This window comes from Sarcophilus harrisii, chromosome 2 (genome assembly GCF_902635505.1).
Source record: "Sarcophilus harrisii chromosome 2, mSarHar1.11, whole genome shotgun sequence".
Lineage (NCBI taxonomy): Eukaryota > Metazoa > Chordata > Mammalia > Dasyuromorphia > Dasyuridae > Sarcophilus > Sarcophilus harrisii.
This window is the reverse complement of record NC_045427.1, coordinates 322,412,804-322,439,601: the sequence shown is the minus strand read 5'-3', so window position 1 is coordinate 322,439,601 and position 26,798 is coordinate 322,412,804. Positions and strand designations below refer to the sequence as shown.

The 26,798-nt window shown below is 40.7% G+C and overlaps 1 protein-coding gene across 5 annotated transcripts in view; it reads right to left on the bottom strand.

The window, feature by feature from the left end:
• Positions 1-26,798, bottom strand: part of PLEKHG3 (pleckstrin homology and RhoGEF domain containing G3) — a 55,167-nt gene that overhangs the window by 5,282 nt on the left and 23,087 nt on the right. For 2 of the 5 annotated variants that reach the window (XM_031952720.1, XM_031952718.1), the window contains 14 exons: positions 11,993-12,385; positions 11,312-11,409; positions 9,980-10,049; positions 9,173-9,219; positions 8,899-9,049; positions 8,666-8,797; positions 6,884-7,066; positions 6,525-6,617; positions 6,283-6,369; positions 5,065-5,098; positions 4,583-4,681; positions 1,938-1,976; positions 1,293-1,375; positions 508-873 (listed from right to left, as the gene is read on the bottom strand). In XM_031952720.1, the coding sequence (XP_031808580.1) occupies positions 508-873; positions 1,293-1,375; positions 1,938-1,976; positions 4,583-4,681; positions 5,065-5,098; positions 6,283-6,369; positions 6,525-6,617; positions 6,884-7,066; positions 8,666-8,797; positions 8,899-9,049; positions 9,173-9,219; positions 9,980-10,049; positions 11,312-11,409; positions 11,993-12,346 (1,836 nt within the window). In that variant the 5' untranslated portion in view covers positions 12,347-12,385. Of the gene's footprint in view, positions 1-507; positions 874-1,292; positions 1,376-1,937; positions 1,977-4,582; positions 4,682-5,064; positions 5,099-6,282; positions 6,370-6,524; positions 6,618-6,883; positions 7,067-8,665; positions 8,798-8,898; positions 9,050-9,172; positions 9,220-9,979; positions 10,050-11,311; positions 11,410-11,992; positions 12,386-15,270; positions 16,027-26,798 lie in introns of those variants that run through there. The other 3 variants (XM_031952717.1, XM_031952719.1, XM_012548721.3) reach the window with 3 other exon arrangements.

Genomic DNA, 26,798 nt, shown 5'->3' with positions numbered 1-26,798 from the left:
AACTTAGTGGGTGGGTTTTGGGGGGGACCCCTACATCAGCCGGCACCTTTCTGAACTACCAAGTGCCTGGGCTGAAGCTAGAATTTCAGCTTCTGGACCCGAGTTCTGGGACTGAACTGAATCAGGAAACCTAGAGATGCAAATAGTCCCTGAGCTTTTGCTCCAGAAAATTTGTCTTTAAAGAAGATTAAAAAAAAAAAAAAAAAAAAACCCTTTTTTAAACGCCCCCCTGGCAATCTATAATCCCTTCTCTCCCCCATTTCAACCCAGACCACCCCTTGCCTGTTAGTCTTGTTTATGGAGAAGTGCATGAGATTAACCCAGGCGGCAAAGCAGAGCATGCTGGGAGCTCACCCGGGTCAAACAGGAGATAGGCGCATTGATTATTGAGACAGAAAGAACCCAAGCTGGGAGCGGGGAGAGGGAAGGGCAGGGCAGGAATTCTGAGGCAGACATTCACTGTGCATTGGGAACATGCAGAGGAAGGGAGATCAGAGATCACCTCACCATAGCGCCCCGGGAGAAAAACAAAGCGTTGGCTCGATAGTGCCAGCAGTGGAGGGCAGCCAGCAGGGAGCTGGCAAAGTCGGCTACCTGCTCAGCTCCCACCAGACTCTCCTCCTCCTCCTCCTCCTCCTCCTCCTCCTCCTCCTCTTCCTCTGAACCTTGTGGCTCAGCCCTGGCCCCCTTCTTGCTGCCATCGCTCCCAGTCAGCTCCTCCAGAGAGGCCTTCTGAAGGGCCTGCTCTTCCTCCACCACTTCCTCCTCCTCCTCCTCCTCTTCCTCCTGGGCAGCCTCTTCGGCTTCAGACTGCTGCTCCCCTGTAAGGGGCAGCTGCCCAAAGTCCAGGAGGGCTCCTGCGCTCCCTGCATGCTGTTTAAGGTACAAACACAGCCTTCCGGTAACCTGGAATCTCTACTACCTCCCAATTTCTCAGCTTTGGGGGGGTTCATCCCAATGGAAGTGGGGGTGACTGGTCTGTCCCACGGGGCCCCAGTCTGGGGCCGGGACAGGCAGAGGAGAACAAGTGGAGAGAAGCTGGGGGAGAGGGGGAGAGGACCCAGGGGAGATTCTCATAAAGCTTGGGAGCCTTAGCCCCAAGCACAGCATTTTACAGCCTCAGAGGGAGGACTGAGATAGGGGAGAAGCCGAATCAGAGCCCGGAAGACACTTGGCAATGGGATAATCATGGAAAGGGAAAACGGTGGTGGGGAAATAGGAGAAGTAACAGCTTAAAGGCATGGGGGGGGGGGGGGGGGGAAACGGTGGTGGGGAAATAGGAGAAGACCCACCTGAAGGCCAATCCCCTGCTCCATCCTGTATCCCATCTCGAGGCCACTCACTGGCCTTACCTTGACACCCGATGCCCTTGATGCTGTCCCCATCATCAGATCCCCAAAACATGGGAGGGAAAAAAAGAGATGAGGTAAGCCAGGAGAATGACCCCCTTCCAGAATCCGGAAGTCTAGCAACTGAGGGGAGGAGCTGGGGGCCCCCATAGGGGGCTTCATCCCAGTGAAACTACTGATAGGAAGTAGAATCAATGAGAGGGATCCAGAGCAGAGCAGTCAAGCCAGGAGCTCCTCTCAGGGAAGTCGGGAGCATGGGCCACCCACTTCTCATTATGAACAAGAATAGTTCTTTAGTAGCAAACAACTGTTAGCTCTTTTAAACAGATGAAGCAGCAGAGGCTCTGTAACTGGGCTTAGGAACCTGCTCAGGGTCCCAATGGAAAAGCAGAGACCAAAAGCCGGAGGAGTTTGGCTCATAAACCTGTCCTCTGGCAATCTGTGCTCCTGCTGGCCTCCTCTCCCCTCCCAGGGTGCTGAGAGAGCCTGTGCCTAATTCTCTGGCACCATGCCCCCAGCGGGGATTTCTCTGCTTCTCCCCACACCCCCCAGCCCAGGAGGAGAATGGCTGCAACACTGAATACTCACCTTTCTCGTTAAGCTGCTTGAGAAGCTGCTTGGTTGGCTCTGGAGAGTTAAGTACATTTGGTACAGTCAGCCACAATCCAAGGAAATGAATTCTGCCCAGTGTTAGCCCTAAGCTTACCATGCCATCTGCCCCTCTCACCAGCTTGAAGTCCCCATCCTCCCTCTTCTCTCCGAATCTTTATGGCCTGAACAAGCTTTCCATAGTAACACAAAGACTAGCTTCCATATACATCTCAACCCATTCCTACAGAATTTGGCACAACAGGGTTCCAGGTCCAAGGCAAACCTCTATTCCTCCTTATGAGACACACTTGTAGCTCATCTGGAGATGTTCTTATTGGGGAACATAGGGTCAGTCACAGATCTCTGTCCATGACTGAAAAAATGGAGATGATGTGAAACCTCCCTTCCAAGGTATACGAAAAGAATCTTTAGTCCTTGGTCAAATTTTTAAAATGTTTGCCAATATTGCTAGGGCAGCCCGAATGGGAACTGAATTCCACTTCTTCTTGTCTGGGTTGACTGGCCAGATAAGTGTTCCAACCATAGAATTCCTCATTTTACCTCAAAATCATTATTTCTTTCAATTCCATGTTCTTTAAGGCAAAATTATTAGCACATTTTAAGTCTTATATCTGATAAACTCAGTGAGGCTCTGTACATCACATAACCATATGGTTCTGGAGGTTACTCTTATTTACTGAATTGGACATTGCAAAATGCAAATATGAAAAGGAAAAAAATTATTAGCACAATCCCATTTGCCTAGCCCTCACATCTTCTAGAGGAATCGGTTCTTCCTAATTCCAAGGCCAGCACTTTAGCACTTGGTACTTGCTCCAAAAGCCAAGCAAATTCTACTGTGGAGTCTCAATAAAAGAAAAAGAAAATTGCCAATAGTAATGGGGTTCCAAAGAGGAATAAAACCCAAAGGCCAAATACAGATATCATGAAGAGGATATATGAGCATTTGTGGATTGTGCAGAGACTAGTTAGAGCCTCATAAAAGTTGAAAATGAAATCAATTCCTTCACAGGTTAATTGTACACTATTTCAAAGTCTGATTCTTTCTGTACAGCAAAATAACTGTTAAGACATGTATACTTAGATTGTATTTAATTTTTACTTTAACATACTTAACATGTATTGGTCAACCTGCCATCTTGGGGAGGGGGTGGAGTGAATGAGGGGAAAAATTAGAACAAAGGTTTGGCAATTGTCAATGCTGTAAATTACCCATGCATATAACTTGTAAATAAAAAGCTATAATAAAACAAAAAGAAAATGAAATCAAGATCTGTATCTTGCTCATTCCAGAAATTTTGGATCCAATTATCTTTTAAGGCAAGCTAATGTCTGATCTGCCATCAAGTGGAAAAATCGAGTGAGACCCCTGCCTGAGCCAGCTCTGTCCCTGAGCTCTGACTAAGAAGAGTTGAGAGTAGAAACCAAGAAAGGAAGAAAAAAAGTGTGCATTCATTTTCTCTTTCTCTTTCTCTCTCTCTCTCTCTCTCTCTCTCACACACACTCACACACACACACACACACACACACACACACACACACACACATACACACAGAGCTAAATAGACAGAACAAGAAACTGCCAAATCCAACCCTGACACTACAGTATCACTGATTTTTTTGGAGGAGGGAATAGTTGGAGGAATACTGTGAACAGACAGAAAAAGCAGACACAAGTTCTCAAAGAGACTATTTATTCAAATGAACCAATGGAACACAGTCCCAGGCAGAGAATAATCCAAAGGGATAATGGAATTTCCAATCCCCAGCCCTCCAACATCCAAAGTAAATATTTCTTGTCTCGATTTGGTGCCACTTTAGGAAGTCTGACTTGCTTGTCTCAGTCCCTTTAAATGCCCTGCCATTCCAGAAGTGGGCCAGGGACCAACAGTGATGTCAGACAGCTGGTCTTGTTTTGCCCGGGAGATACTTTAGCTTGCAAGTTTGCTATGAAGAGGCCCAGAAATATGGGAGTGCTAAGCTCAAAGAGTAAATAATGGAGCTTGCCCAGCTCCATGAGGAGAGAAGGTAAATTAGAATTGCAGAATGTTAAAGTTGGAAAGAAATTATGGGCATCACCACTTTATGGATAAGGATCTATGTATAGCTCGTGGATGGTAGGGGCAGTACTAGAACTTAAATCTATTGATTTTTATTCTACTCCAATTGTGCTTTTTGCCTCCGGGCCTATAAGAGCAAAGGTACATGAGGGGGAATGATCTTCTTAACTGTCAACTTGATTACATTTTATTTTGGTGGGAGGAAAACAGAGCAACAACTCTCAATATTTAGTTACAAAGATCTCAGCAGCCATGGCCAAGGTCAAGGCTGGAACAGGTCAGTAGTGATAGTGCTTAAAAGTCATATTAACTTTTGTGCCTTTCCATCTGTGTCCTGTAGCTGAACTTTCTCTCTTGTTTCTCTCAATTCTCTCAAGAGGGTAAGCTTCTTGACAGCACTGACTCCCTTTTTTCTATTTGTGACATTTAGCACTGCACCTGATGCATAGTAAGTACTGAATAAATGCCTTTTAATTTCTTTCATCCATCCATCCATCCATCCATCCATCTTCTAGCCTGCTTGGCTAGCACTATGACTTTCACATATAATCTTTTCCTTACCAGATTGTCGCCGATACTGACGCACTTGAGCGGGCATGTCATCCTGGGAAGACCAAGCTTTTTTTAACCTCTCTGGACTGTACCGGTAGCGATTGGGATCTATAAATAAAATATAAACACTTCATTTCCCCCCCTGCTATCTCTAGTTTCTAGACTCTCCATACAATCCAATCTCTTTTTTACCCCTTTTCCCTCAGTCTCAGTATCATAGATATTTCTAATGTCCCTTCTCATTTCCCAAAATCAGTGCCTTTCAGAAGGTGGCAGGCTGGCCATATCATCCACCTATTCCTAACAAGAAGCTCACATTGCTATTAAGTTTCTTTGACTTCTTTCTCCTGTCTAAGGTTGCTCTTCTGAACAGTATGGGATAGAGAGGCACAGGTCAAGTCAGGGAACAAGAGATGGAGGTGAAGGTTGCCCATAGTATATGTAGATAAACTGATAGACACATTTAGGAACAAGACAATCAAGTTACTTACAATAGGAGTCCATTTCCAAGATGGCTTCCTTAGCCTGGGATAAAAGGAAAAGGACTAAGTTATTTCCAAACATCTGCCACAATACTATTTGGCCAGTCTTTTTTTGTTTTCAAAACATATGCATAGATAATTTTCAACATTCACCCTTGCAAAACCTTGTGTTCCAAATTTTTCTTTCCCTTTTCCCCATACCCTCCCCTAGAGGATAAGTAATCTAATATATGCTAAACAGATACAATTCTATACACAACAAGAAAAATCAGTTCAAAAAGGAAAAAAACGAGAAAGAAAATAAAATGCAAGCAAACAATAAAAAAGAGTGAAAATGCTGTGTTGTGATGCACACTGAGTCCCCACAGAACTCTCTGGGTGTAAATGGCTCTCTTCATCATAAAATCATTGGAACTGGCCTGAATCACCTCATTGTTGAAAAGAGCCACGTTCATCAGAATTGATCATTGTATAATCTTGCTATTCCTATGTATAATGGTCTCCTGGTTCTACTCACTTCACTTAGCATCAATTCATGTAAGTCTTTCCAGGTTTCTCTGAAATCATGCAGCTGATAATTTCTTATAGAACAATAATATTCCATTGCATTCATGTACCATAATTTATTTAGCCATTCTCCAACTGATGGGCATCCACTCAAGTTTCCAGTTTTTTGCCACTACAAAAAGAGCTGCCACAATTTTACACATGTGGTTGACCAATCTTAAAAGACTGCTCAACACTTTGCCAAGGTTTCAAACATTTAAAGTTATCCCCTCCACATCATGACTTCCTCTATTGTAGTTTCAATATTCAAAAGTCAGACTAAGCAATTACTATAAAATGGGAATTTGGGGGGGAGTTTTGGGGGAGCCACAGATGACACAGAAAATGCTTGGAAATTTAGAAATACACACACTATACCTCTGACCAAATATTTAACCCAATTTTTCCAATAAGGGACTGTAACTACCTCATAAAAGAAAAAAAAATTCAGCCTTCTTCTCTAGGATGAAGGGAGGGCCAAAAAGTTTTGTGCAAATTTTTCAGATTATGAGGATACCACACCCCAACTCAAGGGATAACTGAACTCATCTGTCATCTTCCAACTCAATCTCACAAGATCCTTTACCACAAGAAAGTTACAGCAACTTCTTAAGGCAGTGACCACAATGCTTCCTTCCCACAGAGAGCAAGAAGCCCTAGAGTCCTCTCTGCTTTTCTCACCTTTTGGGGGATAGTAGCATGGTGATTCTCTAAGATCAATCTCTTAATGTGATGAGTCCATGAACGCTTCTCTTCTGCAGTTTTGGCCTGAAAAAAACCCAAGGGAAAGGGATACCTGGGAAATAGGAACCAGTTCCAAGATGCACAATGCCCCTCTGAGCCCTGAAAAGATCATCTCTCCCATTCCTCCAACTTGACACTGGCCCTTGGGTTGCAAGATACTCCTGCCTTTCCTTCCTTACCTGGATGCTATATTGCTGCTTGCTGTGCTTGTAGTGAGTGACGGTGAAACACAGAGAGTCTTTGGTGCTCTCAATTAACATCAAAGAGGAGCACTATGGAAGGTCCAGGGAAGGAGAAAGAAAAAAACAGGTCAGATTCTAGGAAGAGGATCAAACCAACCTAAAAAGTCTTATAAATTATGGAAAAGTCTGCAGGCTACATTCCAAGGCTAGAGACATGAAGAGAATCAGAGCTACAACAGAGATGGCTCTCAAATGGACACAGGGACCCTCTGAAGTAGGAAAATAGTTAAAGTTCCTACCAGAAGACAGATGAGAAGTCCTAGCCTACATTAGGAGGAAGGGAAAAACCTGGTTACCGGGATGTGACCCTTGTAGACGAAGTGGTCTCCTCTCTTTTTAGTTATGAACAACGCCTTGTCAAAGAGAAAGAAAGTCCTCTCATTCCGCACACGATGCACTCGGAAAGTGCCTTCCAAGACCAGCTCTCCATATGTTGTCAAGTCTGGTCCCTTCCAATTGATCAGGAGTGACTGGATTTCCTGCCAATGAGAGATATACACATCAGATTCTAAAGGTCTTTTTATCTCCAGCAGGTTGGACAGAGTTGTAAAATCAGGGCAAGAGGAAAGAGTCCAGCTCTCCCCTTATAGCAGGACTCAGAAGCCACAGTCAGGCTCTGAGGTAGAGGAAATAACTAGGTGTGGTCTATCATCATGACAACAATAATAGCATAATAATAATAACTGCTGGCATTTCCATATTTTTAAAGTTTGCAAAACACTTTACAAATATTATCTCATTTGATCTCTCACCAAAATCCTCGGAGGAAGGAGCTATAATTAACACCCCACACACACATATATTTTAAATCAAGAAATTAAGGCTAAGCAAGTTTAAGTGATTTGCCCAGGGTCATATAGCTAGTTTCTTTTATTTAAACTTACATACCAAATAGAAAAAGAAAAAAGAAAAAAAAAAAATAATTGCCATGTGCACAGACAACATAAAAGAAGAATTAAAATATTAAACAATGTATTTTCATTTCAAGAAAGTTTATATAATAAATACTACCTATTATGTTCAGAATTGTCCATCTTTTCTTTGCTTCCTTGTAAATTTTCTTTTGTTCTCTGCTGTGCAGTTTGTACTTTATTTTTTCTCCTTTTTCCCCTGCCACCTCCCAAGAAGGCTACAATTAACCACATATATGTGGTGTGCACATGTATATGTGATATACATACATACATATACATCAATATCTATAATCACACATATATGCAATATACATCTACACTTTGTTTGCCCTTTTTCACTGAAGATGGAGAACATCCAGGACCACCATCCTTCAAACAGCTAGTTTCTTAAGCAGGATTCAAACTTGGGCCTTCCTAACTCAGCTGTATCATTACCATGCAAAATGATTTTTCATGACTAGCATGTAAAGATATTGGCACATACATGAACTTCAGGACCCAAGATACCTTGAGGTTTAAGAACTCAGAATATGTCTTGAATTTAAATCACTCCAGCTCTCACCGATTGCCCAACAATACGACTCAAGCCAAGCCCCATTTGACATTGTTTGAGTTCTGATCACTCAGATTGAATGAAAATAGCAATTCTTTCTGTTTTGGCCAGAAACCCAGGGGGTCTTCCCCTCTCGGATTGATTTTGTCTTTGGACCAGGTAAAAGAGGCTACTCTCTGTATCATTTTTTACCTAATCTTAATCACTGAATGGATGTAGCTTCAGTCAAACTGAGACCTTTTGAAGATCTTAGCTTAAAAAAGCCTAAGTCTCTCAATTGCATCCAGGACCACCTCCAGTCATCCCGATCTGGATCTTGCCACTTGTCCCAGATGGCTCTGGAGGGAAAGTGAGGCAGGTGACCTTGTCCAGTCTTCCCTCACTTCAATCCATTGGCATGTCCTGGTATCACCTCCCTGATGTCATTGAACTCTTTGGGAATGAAGGACAAACACAGGACCAGCGTGTGGCCTGCTTCTCTCTGCTTAGATCATTTTTGTAAAGCTTTGACCACTTTCCTCCCCTAAAAGGACCAACTGCCTTGGCTCACCTCTCACCTCTGACCTTTCTCCCTTCTGACCACCCTTCCTCCCTTCCAGCTGCCCAGGCACCTGGAGTCGGACAGCATGCTCATGCTTCCTCTTCATGTCGTTGATGTACCAAGCCACACAAGTCATGGTATCAATTGCATCTTCAACCATCTCAAAGCCATCTTCCTCCTGATCAAAATGCTTGGCAATTTCCTATAGAGGAGACAGAGAATGTCAAGTTCCTAATCTCTCTCCTGAGAATCTTGCTGCCTACCTAAGCGCTGCCTTCCCCCCAGTCCCCAAGGACAGGTTACCTGGAGAAGAAGGTGGTACTTGAGAATTCTTTGGACCGGCTTCAGCAAAAAAGAACCCAGGGGCAGTGAGTGCTGTAAGACCTCTTGTCGGTCCCGGAAAAACTTGGCCTGGTGTTTGTCTCTCATGCACTCAGTTAGGGCTGCTACTGAGCTATAAGGAGAAGGAAAACATCACTAAGTGATGAAATCATAGGGAGAAGTGCTAGACAGGAAAATGGTACTAGTTTTGTTATTCCTCAGCTCTCCCTGCCCCTTGCATCCTGGAGTTACTTACTTTGGATAGTTGTTGCAGTATTGGGTATAAATGTCAAATTCTTGGCTCTGAGGAAAGGGAGAAAAGAGGATTTTCTAATATGACTGTAAATGTAGACATACCCAGCTACTTCTGAGACCCTCCCAGTGTACTTCACCTCATCCAAATTCCAAGAGCCTTTGGTCCCCCATTCCCAGTTCATCCATACTATGCCTTTCTTCTTCATAGAAGAGAGTGCGATTTTCCCTAAGATTACAAACAGTCCCCTTAGCAGCCTATGACCAAAAGTTATGGTCACTCTCAGTTCCCCAGTAGTGTGGTATAGGTAGGAGAAGGAGGAGGAGGAGGAGGAGTAATGATATTATTAATAGGAACATTTATATAGCACTTTAAAGTGCTATATAATATTATAAATATTACCTTATTTTATCCTCACAATAACCTTGAGAAGTGGTTGCTATTATTATCTTCATTTTATAGATGAAGAAACTGAGGCACAAGCAAGTCAACTGACTTGCCCAAAATTAATAAATGTCTAAGGCCAAACTTGAACTCATGTTTTCCTGACTCCAAGTCCAGTATTTTATCACTGCACCCTAGCTGCAGCTGCCCGACCACCATCACTTATATCACCACCATCACCATCACCACCATCATCATCATCATCACCATCACCATCATCATCATCATCACCACCACTGACATCACATCATCATCGCCATCATCACTGCCATCATCATCAACAACATTAACATGAAATTTTAAGGTCTGCAAAGAGCTTTATGTATATTATATCATTTGATAAACCATGTTGAATTCTGTTCTTACCCTTTCTACAAAGCAATTAGCCACAGCCACCGGATCATTATTGCAGCTGTCCAGGTCTTTCAATAGCTGACTGAATGAGGAAAGAGAAGTCATCAGATTTGGGATCTACTTCCTTGCAGCTGCCTTTAAGGCATGGCCAACCACAAAGCTCTCTCCAATACCCTCCCCAGTCATTAACATGCTCCAGAGAAATATCCAGCCTCCTAAGTCATGCTGTGTGGCTTCAGGGGCTTTGGACCCCCAATGAATGCCAAACAGCCAAGAACCACAAAGATCAGCCAACACTGCACAACAGGAGAGGGTGAGGAAGGGGAAATTCTTTGCAGCAAACAGGATGGGCATAGGAAAGGGATATCATTACCCACCTTCAGGAGGGAATACTGCTCCAGCGCTGGCAAAAAGAGTCAAACACACAAAGGGAAAGATTAAAGGAAAGGAAAAAAGAGTCTCTGGGACAGATGTCAAGGTGACTGGATTAGATTAGACTTCAGGGCATGAACCAAGGTGAAATTCTCTATACAGAAGTTCAGGCACAGTTATAATTGTGTTAAAGAAAAACTGAAAGTAATCCCAGGGACATTTCTTCATGCGTTTCTCCTAAATATTTTCCTCTTCATTTGGCCCCATATTCTCCCAAATACCATCACTTTCCTGTCCTCAGGGGTAGCTCTTTCCTCCAGAGCTACAATAATCCTTTCTTCTGTAAAACCAGAAAAGATTCTACAACAAGCTCACCTAACTTTTGCTCTCTAGAATCCTTTCCCTTGGGTTCCTCAGACACAAGATAGCAGACTCTAGGGAGCATTATTATCCCACCTTTCCCCACCTCCAATCATGTTCCTCCATAAAAGAGATTACTATAGTATCCTTAACTATTTCAAATCTCATCCTATTTCCCACCAATATACTAAATAATCCTCACATTTAGCTTATCTAGAAGACAGGGGAAGATGTAGAAGGAATACTAATACAAAAACAAGGAGGAAAAGATAGAGGAAAGAAAAAAAGAAGAAATGTTACTATCAATCAATAGTCTTGGGGGCTTTCAAGAAGCCCCACTCAACCTGTGGAGAAGGTTAATCAAAAATTACACAAATGGTTCTATCTAAAGAAGGAAATACTGGTAAGTATCCAGTACACCTCACAGGTTGTACTGACATAACTAAGTCCATCCCAGAGGTGGGAAAATCAATAGCCAAGGCAGAAAGGAAAGGGCACTAACAAGAGAGGGCAGGAATAAAAGCTGACTCTCCATTCACTACTGTGCCATTCACCCCTGCCCCAACCAGAGTTCTGAGACTAAGAAGAATGAGCTCCTGGCTGGCCACTCACCTGTTTAATGCATAGATGCTTTCTATGTTCCCAAAGAGCGCACTGACTTGTTCTGGTTTCAGCAGCCCTGGTGTATCAATGATCTTCAAAAGGTAATCCTGCCACAGGAAAGTGGATTGAGGACAATATGGTACCATTCCCACTACACTCTTTAGTATCATTTTATTCCCATTTCCTTTTTCTATTTTGATAGAACCCCTTTTCAGCTTTATTCCTCAGGACACCCTGAGAACACTAATTGCCGCCATGTCAGCTCCAAGAACAGTCCATCTGATGCCTGATTCCATTTCAGTCCTGCACCCTTCTCCCTTTCTCCTGCCTTCCAAATACTGCTGCTCCCAGGCCATTCCAGTGATCCAATTTCCCAGTCTGACCAGCCAAAGTGGGGAAACTGCACCTCTATGGTCTCAATAAATCCAGATAAACAAGGCAACTGAGAGCTAAATTCCCTGCTCTATTTCTCTTCCTAAATCTTAGTCCTGGGAAACAGAATTACTAGAACTAAACCTTCCAAGGCTTTCTTTTCTAGTGGAGAAACCAACTTACTTACAAGCTGGCCAAGGCAGAAACCCAAGTCCTTGGTCTATTTTGTGCATCATGCTCCACCCTTCATCCCATAATGATCCAGAGGAAACAATAACAGTGATGGCAAAGACAAGGGGACCTGAAGGAGTAGCTTACCTCAACAATGCTTCGGAGGTCCTGTACATACATGCGCTCTGTCTCCACAATCTCCCGCACCACTCGACCCAGGTAGCTCAGTTTGTGATGTCCAGGCCCAGGTGTAGACCGGGAACTAAATGGTGAACCTTTGAGAGATCCTCTCAGATTCAGCCAGGTGCTGGAATTGTTATGGCTATTGGGGATATGGCTGTCATGGGGGGAGCCAGACTCGCCCTCAGCACCAGGAACAGTTCCATTGGGTTCTTCCATGGTCTGGCTGTCCCGGGATGAGCCTGAAGAAGAGGTGCTAGAGGCTAAGCTCACAGGACGCTCTTGGGTCGCATCTTGGTGTAAGGAGACTGAGATAGGCATCCTGGCATTGCTGCTTAGTGAAGAGGTTTGGGGGACATTCTAAAAAGACAAAAGAAAAATAATGTTTGAAAGCATGATAAATCTCCAGATTTGTCAGAATCTGGAGAACCAGAAAAAACCAGAAAAAAGGGCCTCCAAATAGGAGAAACCGCTCCTAGAAAGATGCCCGAGTGTTGGTGGGGACCAGAAAAAATAGCTCAGAGGCTGCTGGTTGCCGAGACACAAACAGAGGTTACACAACTCCCATAATATTCCATCTCCCAAATGAAAGCAGTTGAATGAGGAAATGAAATGTCAGACCTGTTCCCTTCCATTGGAGGAGTTCATGGCTCCATTTTCCAATCAGAGGAGCAGAGGGTACTCATGAGAGGTGAATAACAAGGCAGATAAGTTAATAAGTATTTACTTGAGACTAGGGCTGGAGAAACCACCAAGGGATTGAATTTCCATGTATAGTTATCCCTTTTGCATCGCGGAATTTTACAAGTCAGTCAAATGGCTTATGAAAGCTTTCCTAAATAAAAATAGTTTCTCAAACACTATTTGTTGGGTGCTCATCCATATAGTGTAGGTATAGGGGTATGTTAGGTGGGGCAAATTAATCAAGCACAGTCCCTGCCCCTAGAAGTCATGACTGAAGACTGTCATAGAAATTAATCTCTATCAGCCCTGACACCCTCTTCTCAGAATATATTTTGGATTCCATCTCTCAGAATGTTGGATTAGTGTATGTCATCTTCAGTTGTAACATATGCAGCTTGTAAAGCTAAGCTTCATTCTTTATTTATTATTTATTCTTTGAAGGGAAGAGCTCCATTATTATGGTAAAGTAGAAAGAACTTGAAATTGGGACTCAGATGAACTGTAATTTATTCCTAGCAATACCTTCATTAAGTCTGTTGCTTAAGTTCTTAGCATCTCAGTTCTAATGTCTATAAAATAAAACTACAAACTTTCCAACTGACAAGTTGGGGGAATACAAAAGTCTTATATCAAAGTCAGGTCAAAGTGATTCTCGCCATCACAGCTTTGCCCCATAAAGCTTCTAGAGTAGGAATTCTCAAAGTGTGATGTCGACCTTACTAGGGATCCCCAAGATTCTGTCAGGACATTTACAAGGTCAAAATAATTTTCAACCCAATACCAATATATTTAAATGTCTAATACGGTAAATAGTCAGACATAATCTACATAAACAAAAGCTCTTTGGAGGGGTCTTTGATTTATCAGAATGTAATAGGGTCCTGAGACCAGAAAATTTAAGAATCATTGCTTTAGAGTATCTGATGCAGTGTCCTGAAAACTGATTATACAATTAATCTCCCATTCAAATCTATATATATTTATTAAGTGCTAACTATATGCTCATGTCTTCCTGGTTGCGGGCCTGGCAAAGCCAAGTGGCAAAGTGGATAGAGTGCCAAGTTTGGAACTCAGGAGGATTCATCTTCATGAGTTCAAATCTGGCCTTAGACACTTGCTAACTGGATGACCCTTAGCAATTCACTTAACCCTTTTTGTCTCAGTTTCTTCATCTTTAAAAAGAGCTAACGAAGGAAATGGCCAATGCCCTTTAGTATCTCTTTCAAGGAAATCCCAAATGGGGTCACAAAAAATTGGACATGACAATGACAACCAATTGAACAACAATGTGTGAGGCATTGATCACAAAGACAAAAGTGAAATAGTCCCAGGCCTCAAGAACGTTAAATAGAGAGAAGAGGGAAAGGGAAGCCACACATGACATGTAACACAGCTAAGTAAATATTTTTTAAAATTATATATAAAATAAAAACAAAGTCATTTATTGCAAGGGGGAGGGAGAGGATCAACAACTTGAGAAGGGATCAAGAAAGGCTGAATGTAAGAGGTAATATCTAAGCAATATAAGAAAACTAGAGCAATTTATGAATTGGGGAAGATCTGCAAGACATGAAGGACTATCTGTACATGGACAGAAGATGGAAAATCAGGTCATCTGAAATGCTCATCAACTAGTCTGACTGGAATAGAGTGTCGCTTAGGGAGGAGCAATACACTATTACTAGAAAGATAAATAGGGGGTAGATTGTAGAGTACTTTAAATACTAGGCTAAGGATTTTATGTTTCTTTATCTTCATATTAATTGGGGTTAAGATATAAAAAGTGGCAAAAAGATCTTAATCTCATTAACTAGAAACCAACCTATTTCTTTTCCTACTGAGGGCCAGCATTGCCTAATCATAGCCACATCATCACCATAAACTCAACAATGTTGAATAAACGGGAAAAACAAAGGTTGAAGGAGATCATAGTTCACAGGAGCATAGATTGAAAGCTGAAAAGAACCTCAGATGCCCTCCAAACTCTTTGTATTTACTTATGAGGAAGACTTACAAAGCTTATGTGACTTAAATAGCAAATGGCAGGAACAAAATTTGAACCCATGTCCTCTGATCCTGAACCCAGCTCTTTTCTTTATATAATATTGTCTCTTATATACATGTTAACATCTTGATTTATTGAAAGTGTGTTGCTTCAGAGCAAAGATCATTTGTTATGTTATATGTTATGTTATATCATATGTTATGTCTATATTTGTATCTGGTATTATAAAAACAGATCATATAACTTATAATTCAATACACTGCATCAAATTCTCTAGACCAGTTGTCTCAGGACCCCCTTACACTCTGAAAAACTGAGGACTCCTCCAGTGAACTTTTGTTTTATATGGGTTACCTATGGATATTTACTATATTAGAAATTCAAACATATTAGTATTATGAATGGCCAACCCAAAGCACTAGCTCTTCCCAGAATGAAATCTTATGATGCTCATATTTCTGAAGGATACATAATTTTAAAAAGTGAGATTCTTGAGGTAGTTTTCATGGGCTGCAGTGACAAAAAAAAAAAAAAAAAAAAAAAAAAAAAGCATTACCTAGTAATGGCCAATCTGTTGTTCACCATCTCAGTTTCAGCTACCATGGTTCTAGGGAGAAAGATTGGAGTGAAACTAGAAAGCTCAGAACACGCCAGCTTTTGTTGTTAGGAGGCGTTGCCAGAACTTGGAATTTGTTGGCACAGACTCTAAAAAGCTGGGGTCACCTTCATACCACAGTATAATATCAAAGAAGTATTTTAAGCCCACAACAAATGCTAAAGAAAAAATAGGAATAATTGTTAAAAGTTAACCAACTCTCCTAGGCTTTGATTGCTCAAAAGTCATCACTGACCTTCCTTTCATTCTCAGTGTCAGATTTGCTCTTCCCAAACAAAGAGAATGGGAAACCCTTGGAACACTGGAAGCTTCATTGAGTACAGGAAATATTAGGGGAAAAAGCTAGGGTGGCCAGGCCAGGCCGATTTCTCTTAAGATCCCCAATGTTAGGAAGTCTGAGAGGCTGCAGGACATCTCCCTCTGAGACAGGTCAGGAAAGGTGTGATGCCAGGGGATTTGGGAGCGTATGCACATAAAAGTATATGTAGGGCTGTGTGTTTATGTGTATATATGACTTCTTATCATAATCTTGCTTCTTCCCTTAATCAGATTTATGAGTTGGGGGAAAAAAACTTAAAACCTTCTGAACTTTAGTTCTCTAGTCTGCAAAATGAAAGAGTAAGATAGCTAAAGTCCTTCCTGAATTTTTAAAAAATATTTTCATAATTTAAATTTTTTTTTAAATTTGATGTCCTTTGTAATCTCTATATGTTATCTTCTACATTTAAAAAATATTATTCTGTATTATAGAATATTATTGTTTGGTAAGAAATGACCAGCAGGATGATTTCAGAAAGACCTGGAGAGACTTACAGGAACTGATGATGCTTAGTGAAATGAGCAGGACCAGATCATTATATACTTCAACAACAATACTATATGATGATCAATTTTGATGGACCTGGCCATCTTCAGCAATGAGATGAACCAAATCAGTTCCAATAGAGCAGTAATGAATTGAACCAGCTACGCCCAGCGAAAGAACTCAGGAAGATGACTAAGAAAAACCACATATAATTCCCAATCCCTCTATTTTTGTCCACCTGCATTTCTGATTTCCTTCACAGGCTAATAGTACACTATTTCAAAGTCTGATTCTTTTTGTACAGCAAAATAACTGTTAGGACATGTATACTTATATTATATTTAATTTATACTTTAACACATTTAATATGTATTGGTCAATTTGCCATCTGGGGGAGGGGGTGGCGGGAAGGAGGGGAAAATTGGAACAAAAGGTTTGGCAATTGTCAATGCTGCAAAATTACTCATGCATATATCTTGTAAATAAAAAGCTATAATAAAAAATATATATATATTATTCTGAGAAGGGATCCATTGAGACTACCAAGTGAGAAACAAAAAAGTTTAGAATCATTGTTAAAGTGACTCAATCCTGAAGACTCCCGAGAAGAGCTGAGATCAGAACATAGGAAAATTTCTCAGGTTTAAGACACCACTGGGTTTGTTGAAAAGAGGCCCACTCAGGGCCTCTAATTGCCAGGTTGGGCATCGGCCCGGAAGCAGCTCTAGTGATAAAGTACCTGGGTTCTCAGTTGAACTTTACTCACCGAGCATCGGGTGTTGTTGCTCAGAGACAAACATGCAAGTGAAACTACACCTCAGAAGGGAACAATGCGGCAAGATAAGCTAATATAAGGAACCAGCCTTCCAGGAACATCCCTGTACTGAGATCCATCTGATACCAGACGTGTACATGTACATACCCCATGCGCCTCACTCCACTACCTCACTAAATTGCTAAAGCTCAATTGAAGCTTTTTAGTGATGGCCATCCATTGTTATTCTGTTTTAGGGTCACACTACCTCATGACCTGTACTGTCATGAAAATTCAGCATCCTTTCACCTCCACAACACACTACCAGGCCTTGAGATGGGCAGTTTTAGTGAGAGGTCTCCAAGAATCCAGAAGTCAAGGCAATTTAATTTTGCTCCATTTGGTGCCAATAGAGGCATAAGGATTAATGAGGAACAATAAAATCATCAGACACAGCATCTAGAGGAATCCAATTCTGCTCACCCCTCATGGCCTTGTCCCCAAACACCATCCTACACTACCCTGGTACTCATGACTAATGAGCAAAGATCCAAGAGAGAAAAAAGACAAAATCTATTTGCAATTTCACCACTAATTCCTTGTATAGCCAATTCCTCTGCTTGTATATATGTGCACGTGCACACACATATATACATACATACATACACACACATAGACTCACAAACTGAAGATAATCTCAGAAGAAAGGCACTAGGAAAGGACAGGAGGACCAGGAAAGGCTTCTTGTAGAAGGCAAGGTTTTAGCTGAGACTTGAAGAAAGCCAGAAGAGCCAAGAGGAAAAGATAAAAGGAGGGAGAGAATTCCAGGCATGAGGGGGAGCCAATGAAAATGTGCTGTAAGAAGATGAAGTATGTTGGGGGAAGAAGAGCAAAGAAAGTCAGTCACTGAACTGTATGGTCCATGGAGGAGAGTAAAACGAGAAAACTGGAAAATAGGAAAAGATCAGGTTATGAAAGACTTTAAAAGAAAAAAGAACTGAGTATCTATGGTCAATGAGTTCATTTGTTTGGTTTAAGTATACTTCTATGAATGAATGAACATTAAAAAAAATTATTAAGTGCTTAATGGGTATCAAGTTCTGTGATTGTTATAAGAGGAGATGAGTGTAGGATAATTGTAAATGACAAACGATTACCCCTCCTCAAAAGACTATCAATAAAACATTCCCTCCCCAAAATTAGCAGTAAAGATTATATATAATTAGGTCTTCTAGATTCTTCCTATGGCAGCTTTCTACCTCCTAAGAGACCCCTGGAAGGATTAACAAAAAAGATGTCAGTGAGCTCCCCAGAAAAATGTTCCTTGAGAAATGTAGCAGTTACATTTTATTCCATTCTCAAAGGAACCATTAAATTAATTTTGCCTTGCCTTTCTAAAGAGGCTGCTAGCAATTTAATCCCATGTCATCCGAGCACAAAGTAAGACAAAAACACAAGATCTTCCCTTGCCCTTCACCCTTGACCCAGTGTAAATGAATCTTTATTGAGGTTCAAAACTCACTACCCAGAGGCTGGTATCAGTTCCTTTTTTATCCCCATATGAGGACTTTTCCAGAATAACAGAGGTAGAGAGATCCAAAAACCCCTTCCCCAAAGAAGGCCTCTTTGATGACCTCTGGGCTGCACCTGGGGACAATCAACGCCTAAGGGACAGCTAAATGAAAAAGACAAGTCTTTATAACGGATGCCTCAGGAACTCCAGTTGCAGCCTTTAAAACAAAAGAATCAGAGCAGCTATAACCTCATAATTAGGGTCCAATGATGTGCAGAATCATCCTCTGGAGGGTCCCCTCAGAGTTGATCTTCACTCAATCAGCTTCAAGCAGGTGACTGAGGAGCCCAGGTATAGGGGAAAAAAAACTTTTTTCATCAGAGCTATTTCCACTCCTTTTCTGTACCATTGGTTCAGTATAGCTACATTCCAACATGTAAACCAAGCTCATTTTGACAGCGATACCCATTTCAATCCCTGGGAAGATGCCAGAGGAAGAGAGGACCCTCATAGGTTCCTTTGATTCTCAATGAGCCCCAATTACAACCTAAGAAGACTGGGAATTGCTATAGCCCTAAGAGATTGGGTTTAAATATATATATAAAATTGTTCTCCTAATTACATGTTAAAACAATTTTTTAAATGTTTTTCTTTAAGTTTTGAGTCCCAAATTCGATTCCTCCCTCCCTCTCTCCCCTCCCCCCATGGTAAGAATCTGATATAATTTACACATGTGTAATTATATAAAACATTTCCATATTAATCATTTTGTAGAAGGAAGGAAGGAATGAGAGGAAGAGGGAGAAGAAGAGGGAAAGGGAGAGAAAGCAAGAAGGAAAAAAAGAAGAGAGAGGGGAAAAGAGGGAGAGAAAGAGGAAGAGAGAGGGAGAAAGGAAAAAAGATAACTTGTTTCAGTGTGTATTCAGAAATATCAGTTCTTTCTCTTGAAAAGGAAAACATGATTCATCATGACTAACATCTCATACCATATACCAAGATATGGTCAAAATGGGTACGTGATTTACACATAAAGACTGGGGCTTTTTTTCTGTCTTTACTCCCCCCCATGTATTCTACAATCCAGGTTACCTTGCTTTTCCTCCCACAAAACTCACCATCTCTCTGCTCCAAATATTTTCATTGAATGTTTTCCATGCCTGAAATTCTTCCCCTGTTCATTGCTACCTCCTGGCTTTTCTAACTTCCTTCAAATCTCAGCTAAAATCCCACTTTCTGCCAGAGCATTTTCTTGCCCTCTTTAATCTTAGTGCCTTCCCTCTGAGATCATCTCCAGAGTTACTCTGTATATATCTTCTTTGGACGTAACTATTTGCGTGTTATCTTCATTAGATATGTGAGTTCCTTGAAGGGGGGACTAGTTTTGCCTTTCTTTTTGTATCCCAACATTTAGTATAGTGTTTGTCACGAAAGTGCTTAATAAATGCTTAACTTGCTTGTCATTTACTCTTATCTCACAAAGGAGCAGGAACTAAGACTGATGAGTAAGATTGCCTAGTTCAGTTACCACTTCTACAATTGAAAAATGTCCTTGGAACTTGCCAGTCACTTTCCCAGCTAAAATACAATAAAAATATCATCAGGATCTTGTGAAAATGAACTTATTTTAGTGTAAAAGATGTTATAAGATCCTAGGTACCAGAAAAGGATGCAGATCAAATAAGGATTAGAGAAAAGGCAAACAAACAAAAAGCAAACCAGAACAGTTTTAATAAATTGCCATTAAAAAAAAAAAAAAAACTGCAAGGATACAAGTTCAATGACTTCTAAGAAATCCCCTAAAGACTTTAATCACAGCCATTACTATGAAATCATATTGTATCTAGAATTTATGTAGCACCTTAAGGTTTGTTTACAAAGCACTTTATATATGTATTTTTTCATTTAATCCTTACAACCACCCTATAAAGTAAACATATTATGCTATTATTATCGCCCCCATTTTATGGATAAGAAAACTGAGGTTGAGCAAGGTTAACTGACTTATCCTTCAGTCACATAGCTAATAATTGCCTGCGGCAAAATTTGAATTCATCATCTTCCTGACTCGAAGTCCAACAACACTACTATATCACCTAGATGTCCATCTAGTGCCGAGAATCAGGAAAACTGGATTCAAACTCACTTGCAGATACTTATGATCTAGTTGAATCATTTAACTTTTGTTGAACCTTGATTTCTTCACCTGCAACCACTTTGGATTATTGGAAGAATCAAATGAGTTTTTGCAATAATAAGAATTTTAAAATCTCTAAGGTGATATAATTATAAACTATTATTTTCTTACCATAATCATCACCACCATCATCATCATCATCCCTTCACTGGAAGAGCCCTAAATATTCTCTCTCTGGGAGGGGTAGCTGTACTCCTTCTCATGTGACAAGCACCTAATTATATGAGAACATCTTTTGTTTATTGTTATAATTAATATTATTGTAATACAACCAGGCACTTATAAGGATTTCAAAGTCCTCTGTTCACATCTCATGGGATCAGAGTTATGGAAAAGACCTTAGAAGTCATCCATCTAGTCCATACTCTTGATTTTTAGATGAGCAAAACCTCAGCTCAGGGTGGTTGTCTCCCAAGATGATATACAGTGTCAGAGGCAGGATTTAGACTCAAAACTTAAACTTTGGATTCTATACCCTTTTAATTGATATACCTAAGCTTTCTGAACAATCCTAGCCTCCAAGAAGGAGGGTCAGGATCATTCCATTTGATAAAAGATAGTCATTATCTGGCCAAACTCAAAGTGAAGGGCTCAAGTCCTTAAACTCTCAGCCCTGTACTTTCACCTGAGTTACCTTGGAATACATACCTTTTCACTAAGGGAATAGAGGAGGGAACAAGTATTTGTTATGTGCTTACTTTGTGCTAGGGTGGCAATCAGCCCAACCTGTCAATAGTGACTCTTGATTATCTGCTCTACACACTGTTGTTGTTCAGTCATTTTGTAATGTCTGACTCTTTGTGACCCCATTTGGGGTTCGCTAGTATTTTTGATGGATACTGGAGTGGTTTACTATTTCCCTCTCCAGTTTATTTTACAGATGAGGAAACTGAAGCAAACAGGGTTAAGTGATTTTCCCAGGGTCACACAGCTGGGAAGAGTTTGAGACCAGCCACACAGTACTTGCTCTAGACTCTACAACTTTTCATAACTTATTCTTCAGCCAGTGGGTTTCTATCCTCTGGGGAAAAGTCCATAAATTCAGTCTCAGAGCTCTCCTAAATTCTCTCTAACCTGTTGCTTCTTCCAGTTTACTGGTCACTAGAAAACCACTATCTCCAAACTTTTAGTAAAGCCCACTAATAATTTTTTTTTAGCTCTTACACTGGATAAAACTCCCTACAATCTTAGATTTAATACCTCCTATTTGATGGAAGGGAAACAACTGAGAAATATGCCTTTTAATTGGTGGAGGGAACAGAGTCTAATATCCTTTATTTCTCTGGGAGTTTCAATTATTAAAGTCTTAGTCCTTTATCACTGAGATTTGATAACCTGCACCCCTCCCTATTTTACTGAGTTTCTAGCTTAGCTATATGTGTATATATATGTATGTATTTATATAAATACATACATATATACACACATACCTATAAGATCTATATATACATACATATAAACATATACAATATATAGATTGTCACTAAAATCAACATCAAGCCGGCTAAGGCCAAATTTTCATCTATTCAGTCAAACAATTATTTATTAAGCACTTACTATGTACCAGGTATTAGCTAGGGATACAGGGACAAAAACAGTCCCGGTCTTCAAAGAAAGTATATTATTCTAGTTGGGAAAACAATACATCATAGAAGCTACTGGATGGCCCTGTGGATAGTGTTAATCCCAAAATCAGGAAGATCTAGATTCAAATTCTTCCTCACATACTTATTGGATGTGTGACTTTGGGCAAATAAAAACCTCAGTTTTCTCATCTGTAAAATGGGGATAAGAGCAGCTACTTTATAGGCGGTTTTGGGGGGTACTAAATGAGAACACAAAGTCCTTAAAGTACTATATAAATCTAGTTTTTTATTTTATTTATTATTTTATTATACAATTATTTTTATAATATCTTTTTTATTTTATTATATAATATAATATCTTAGTACCTTCCCTCTCTCCATTATCCCCTCCCTTATTTCCCCTCTCCACTTCCCCACCCCCTCATTGCCTCATATTTTGGCTTTCTTATCCAAGAAAGCTTGGAATCCCCCAATATCAAGACAAAAGAATTTCACTAGCTCTAAACCAACTTAATAGCTTCTTAGGTGCTGGGTCTATACCTACCCCAGTAGCAAACTCAGTCTAAATCCTAAAGGCAGTGAGAAATCAGATCTACTAGACTATCCTTTAGAGGGCTGTACTGTCTTGTGGAAAGCTGCAAAAGTCAGAAGCATCCTGGAGTCAAGAAAGCATGGGATGACGGGAAGAGTGAAGGTAGCAAGGAGATGGGAGTGCCTCTCTACTACTGACCCTCTGTGCCAACAGCCTAAAGATCTCCAAGGATTCCCCAGTAAACTTTTGGCTCAGCACAAATGGGCTAAAGTGCAGAGGAGGCTGACATCATCCCCTCACCTACAAGCCATCCAACCCCACACCCAAGCAGGGGAAATCAGTACCACACCCATTGGTCTGCTCTCATGGAACAAGAAGGGAGAAAGGGGAATTTTCCCCATAGGGTCCAACTACCATTGGCTACATTCCTCTAGGGTAAAAGTTAAGCCAACTCCCACAATTTCAACCAATTTCTTCCTCTATGGACTTTTGCAGGCTTTATTCCAAACTTCCCCATTCCCAAGCAGAAAGACATTCAAAGGACACTGAAAACCAGCTCTTCCCCACAGCCCTTTCCCTTTTTGCATGGTTGATCTTCCTCAGAAATGCAACTTGACCCAGAGTAGGGCAGAAGAAATGGGGTTAAAAAAGGGTAGAGCATTCTGCTGACCCAAGCACAAGGATCCCCAAGTGGGCGGCTGAAAATCACTTCCTGTCCTCTGCTCTCCAATTCTTCACCAGTCCTCTTCCAAATTTTGTGTTCCCTCCCACAAACTCATGTTCTGGGCAAGTGCTCAGTTTTTTTCCTCTGCCCAGCACCAAATGCTCGCCACCATTCCCCATTGTTCTTCCTTTAACCCAGCAAGTAAAAGAAAAGAGGCTGTCCAGGGTTAAGAAACAGAAAGCCTGAATGAGCCAAGTGGATGACAAATTTAAGTGTGCAATTAGAGTCTTTCTTACAGCAAAAGGACAGGATTACCTGGGCAGGTTTCTTATGACTGGGTTTTGGACTTTTTTCCCTTAATAGTGTTTCTCCATACTAAGGCATCCATTTTCCACTTGATTTTCACAGGTACTGACACACTAAAAAGGGTGTGAACTGATCCCTGGGGAAGTGACTTTCAGGATCATTTTAAGCAATGTGACTGTCACCTTATGATGTGTGCAAACAATGTGATCAGGCAGAGTTTTTGTGATAGGCAAACCTAAACCTTCTCAAATTCACTGTAAAATACATGCCCCATCCTGTGGAAATATTTTCCTTCCCACACTAGAACAGCAAGGGGGCTCACAATCGAGGGAGGGGACATCTTTGACTTTAGGGAAGAGGAAGGGGAGAATGATGTGTGATGGCCAAGGCAACCGCAACCAACTCTGCCATAACAGAGTATCCACCAGAGAAGATCGTCCAATCTCCCCATTAAAATACACTCCCCATTAAAAATTCAGAAAAGGCCCTTATCCCTTATGGAAGCACCTGCACTTGATTCTCTAGTAGCTTTGTTCTTCAAGAAGGCCTGGATGTCTTTTGGAGCCTTATTTTCACTGGGCTCCTTTGTACTATAGTCACACTTGTTACCCCTCAGAGGATTCCCCTTTCAACTTATCTGATTGTGCTAGCATTTCCCAGGTCTTGCTTAAATCTTACTTTTGCAAAAAGGGCTTTTTCTAATTCATATTCTCCCTCCTCTGAAGAAGTGGGCGACTATTAAGTACAGAATATTCCCTATATTATCAGGCTTGGTTCATGTGTTGGTTAGTTTTGCTGAAGTGCTTTTTCCCCTACTTCTTTTAAATCATAGTTTGTTACAAAAGATGGTTTATTGGGTAGAGAATAAATGAGTCAGATTCTCAGAAATAAAAGTAATGATAAAACAAAAGATAATTTTTATATAACTTTTCTGCAACCAATCCAAGGATCTCTGCCTTCTGCAAATTCTAGGTGCTTAATCACATCTTATTTCCCTCACCAGACAGTGAGCTCTCTAAGGGGTGGGGCTGTCTTACTTAACATTTCCTTTGTATCTTCCTCAAACCTTACGCAATATAATACCTGTGGAATGAATTGCAACCTTCTTATCTCCCCTGTGGTCAAAGAAAAGGTAAAATAAGGGTCCAAAAAACCCACTTAGGATCCACTTCAGTTCCCCTCACTAGGAAGTGAATTTCCACTAGTGTCATTAGTCAGCGTCTGTGACCTTCCAACCAGCCAGAAAGAACCCAGGAGAAATGGCTACATATTCACCCCAATCATTTAGCCTGGAACATGAGTAGGCAAGACTGTGGAGAGCAGTCTGGGATAGAAAAAAAAAATTGTCTAGAGTTGCAGGAGAGAACCCTATACCTGAAACTTCCCTCCTCTCATGGCAAACCATGAATGAGACTGACTGGCCAGCTTGATTTTGAGAGATGTTTTCCACATAGAACTCACAACCTCATATGGAGAAATCTTATCAGTTCCCATGCCAAGAGATCTTCAGTCATGCTCAATTTGTCAGTCTCCAATGCAAAGGAATTAAAAGAATGTCCATATTTCACAGATGATAAAACCAAAGCACACACACACACACACACAAACAAACCAGGCAAATCCTCTTAAGTTTTTTGGTCCAATTCATTGAAAATGTTTTTAAGTACCTACTATATATAAAATGATAGGGTTAAAAAGATGGACCTGACAGACATTGCTGTCATGGAGCTTATGATTTAATGTGATCAGGCAAGACATTCATTCATAAATAACTATGAAAGAAAGGAAACTAAGGAAAATATGGATGAAAAGCTGAAGCAAAGACATTTCAAACCAAGGTTTTCCTTTTTCTACTCGGAAAAGAAGGTTAGAAAGAGAAGTCAGAGAAAGTGTCATGATGAAAATGGTACTTGATTTGGGATTTGAAGAAAAAGAGATTTGAATAGATCTCCATTGGATATAAGGAAGATTGAGGAAGATACTACAGGTATGGGTTACTATAAGAGCAAAAGTACTGAAAAGGGAAAGAGTAGGACAAAAACAGGGGCAGGTGAGTAGCAACAGGGTTTAGAATGTAGTGTACATGCAGAGTATACGACTGAAAAGCTAATGGGAATCATTGTGGAAGGAAAGTTTATTCTTTCATTAGTGACTTTATTTCTGAGTCAAGATGTGGTTCATTAAGAAAATTATTTGAAGAATGGACCGAAAAGGAGATTGACTAGAAGCAGAAAAATCAGTGAGGGGCCCCTATTATAATAGTCTAAGAAACAATGGATTAGGTCCTAAATTACTGGGAACAGGAAGGAAGAGGTAATTGATTAAATATTATGCAGGTAAAGTTAATATGTATTTGACAAGTGGTTATATGTGACTAGAATGAGAGAGAGGAAGAAAGAAAAGAGAGACAGTGAGACATAGACAAGAGACAGAGAGAAAGTTTATTTACTAGATGCAAGGCATTATAATATGCATTAGGGATGCATACAAGAGAAGATAGTCTCCACCCTCAAAGAGCTTATGTTCCAATGTTGAAAAACAACACAGAAAGGGAGCTGGAAATGAGGAACTTGTGAAATGATATGGTGATCTGAGCCGGAGACTCGCCAATCAGGAGCATTGGGAGAGGCACCTAGGTGACTCAGTAAATAATGCTGGACCCTAGAATCAGGAAAACTTGAGTTCAAATCCAGTTTCAGACACTAACTATGTGATCCTGGGCAAGTCACTTAACCCTGCTTGTCTTAGTCCAGTGGAAAAGTATCTTTAACAAGTAAGTCCTATGGACAGTATGTTTTGGGAGGTCATGAAAAGTTAACACAAATTCATAAAAATCAAGGAAGGAGGGGTGGTCTTCAGTGTTAAATACTAAAGAAAGATCAAAATACTAAAGAAAGACCATAAAAATGTCACTGGAGTTAGCAATTGGGAATTTCTTTGTGACCCTGGAGAAAAGAATTCCCAATTACTGACTTTAGTAACATTGGAGAAAGGTATTTCAGTAAAGTAGTAGGAATGGAAGCCAATTGAATAATAACTGTATAAATAATGAGGAATTTATTTTTCCCTAGAAAATACTGACAAGTCCCAAAGGGTCTACCTCTTTATCTTTTA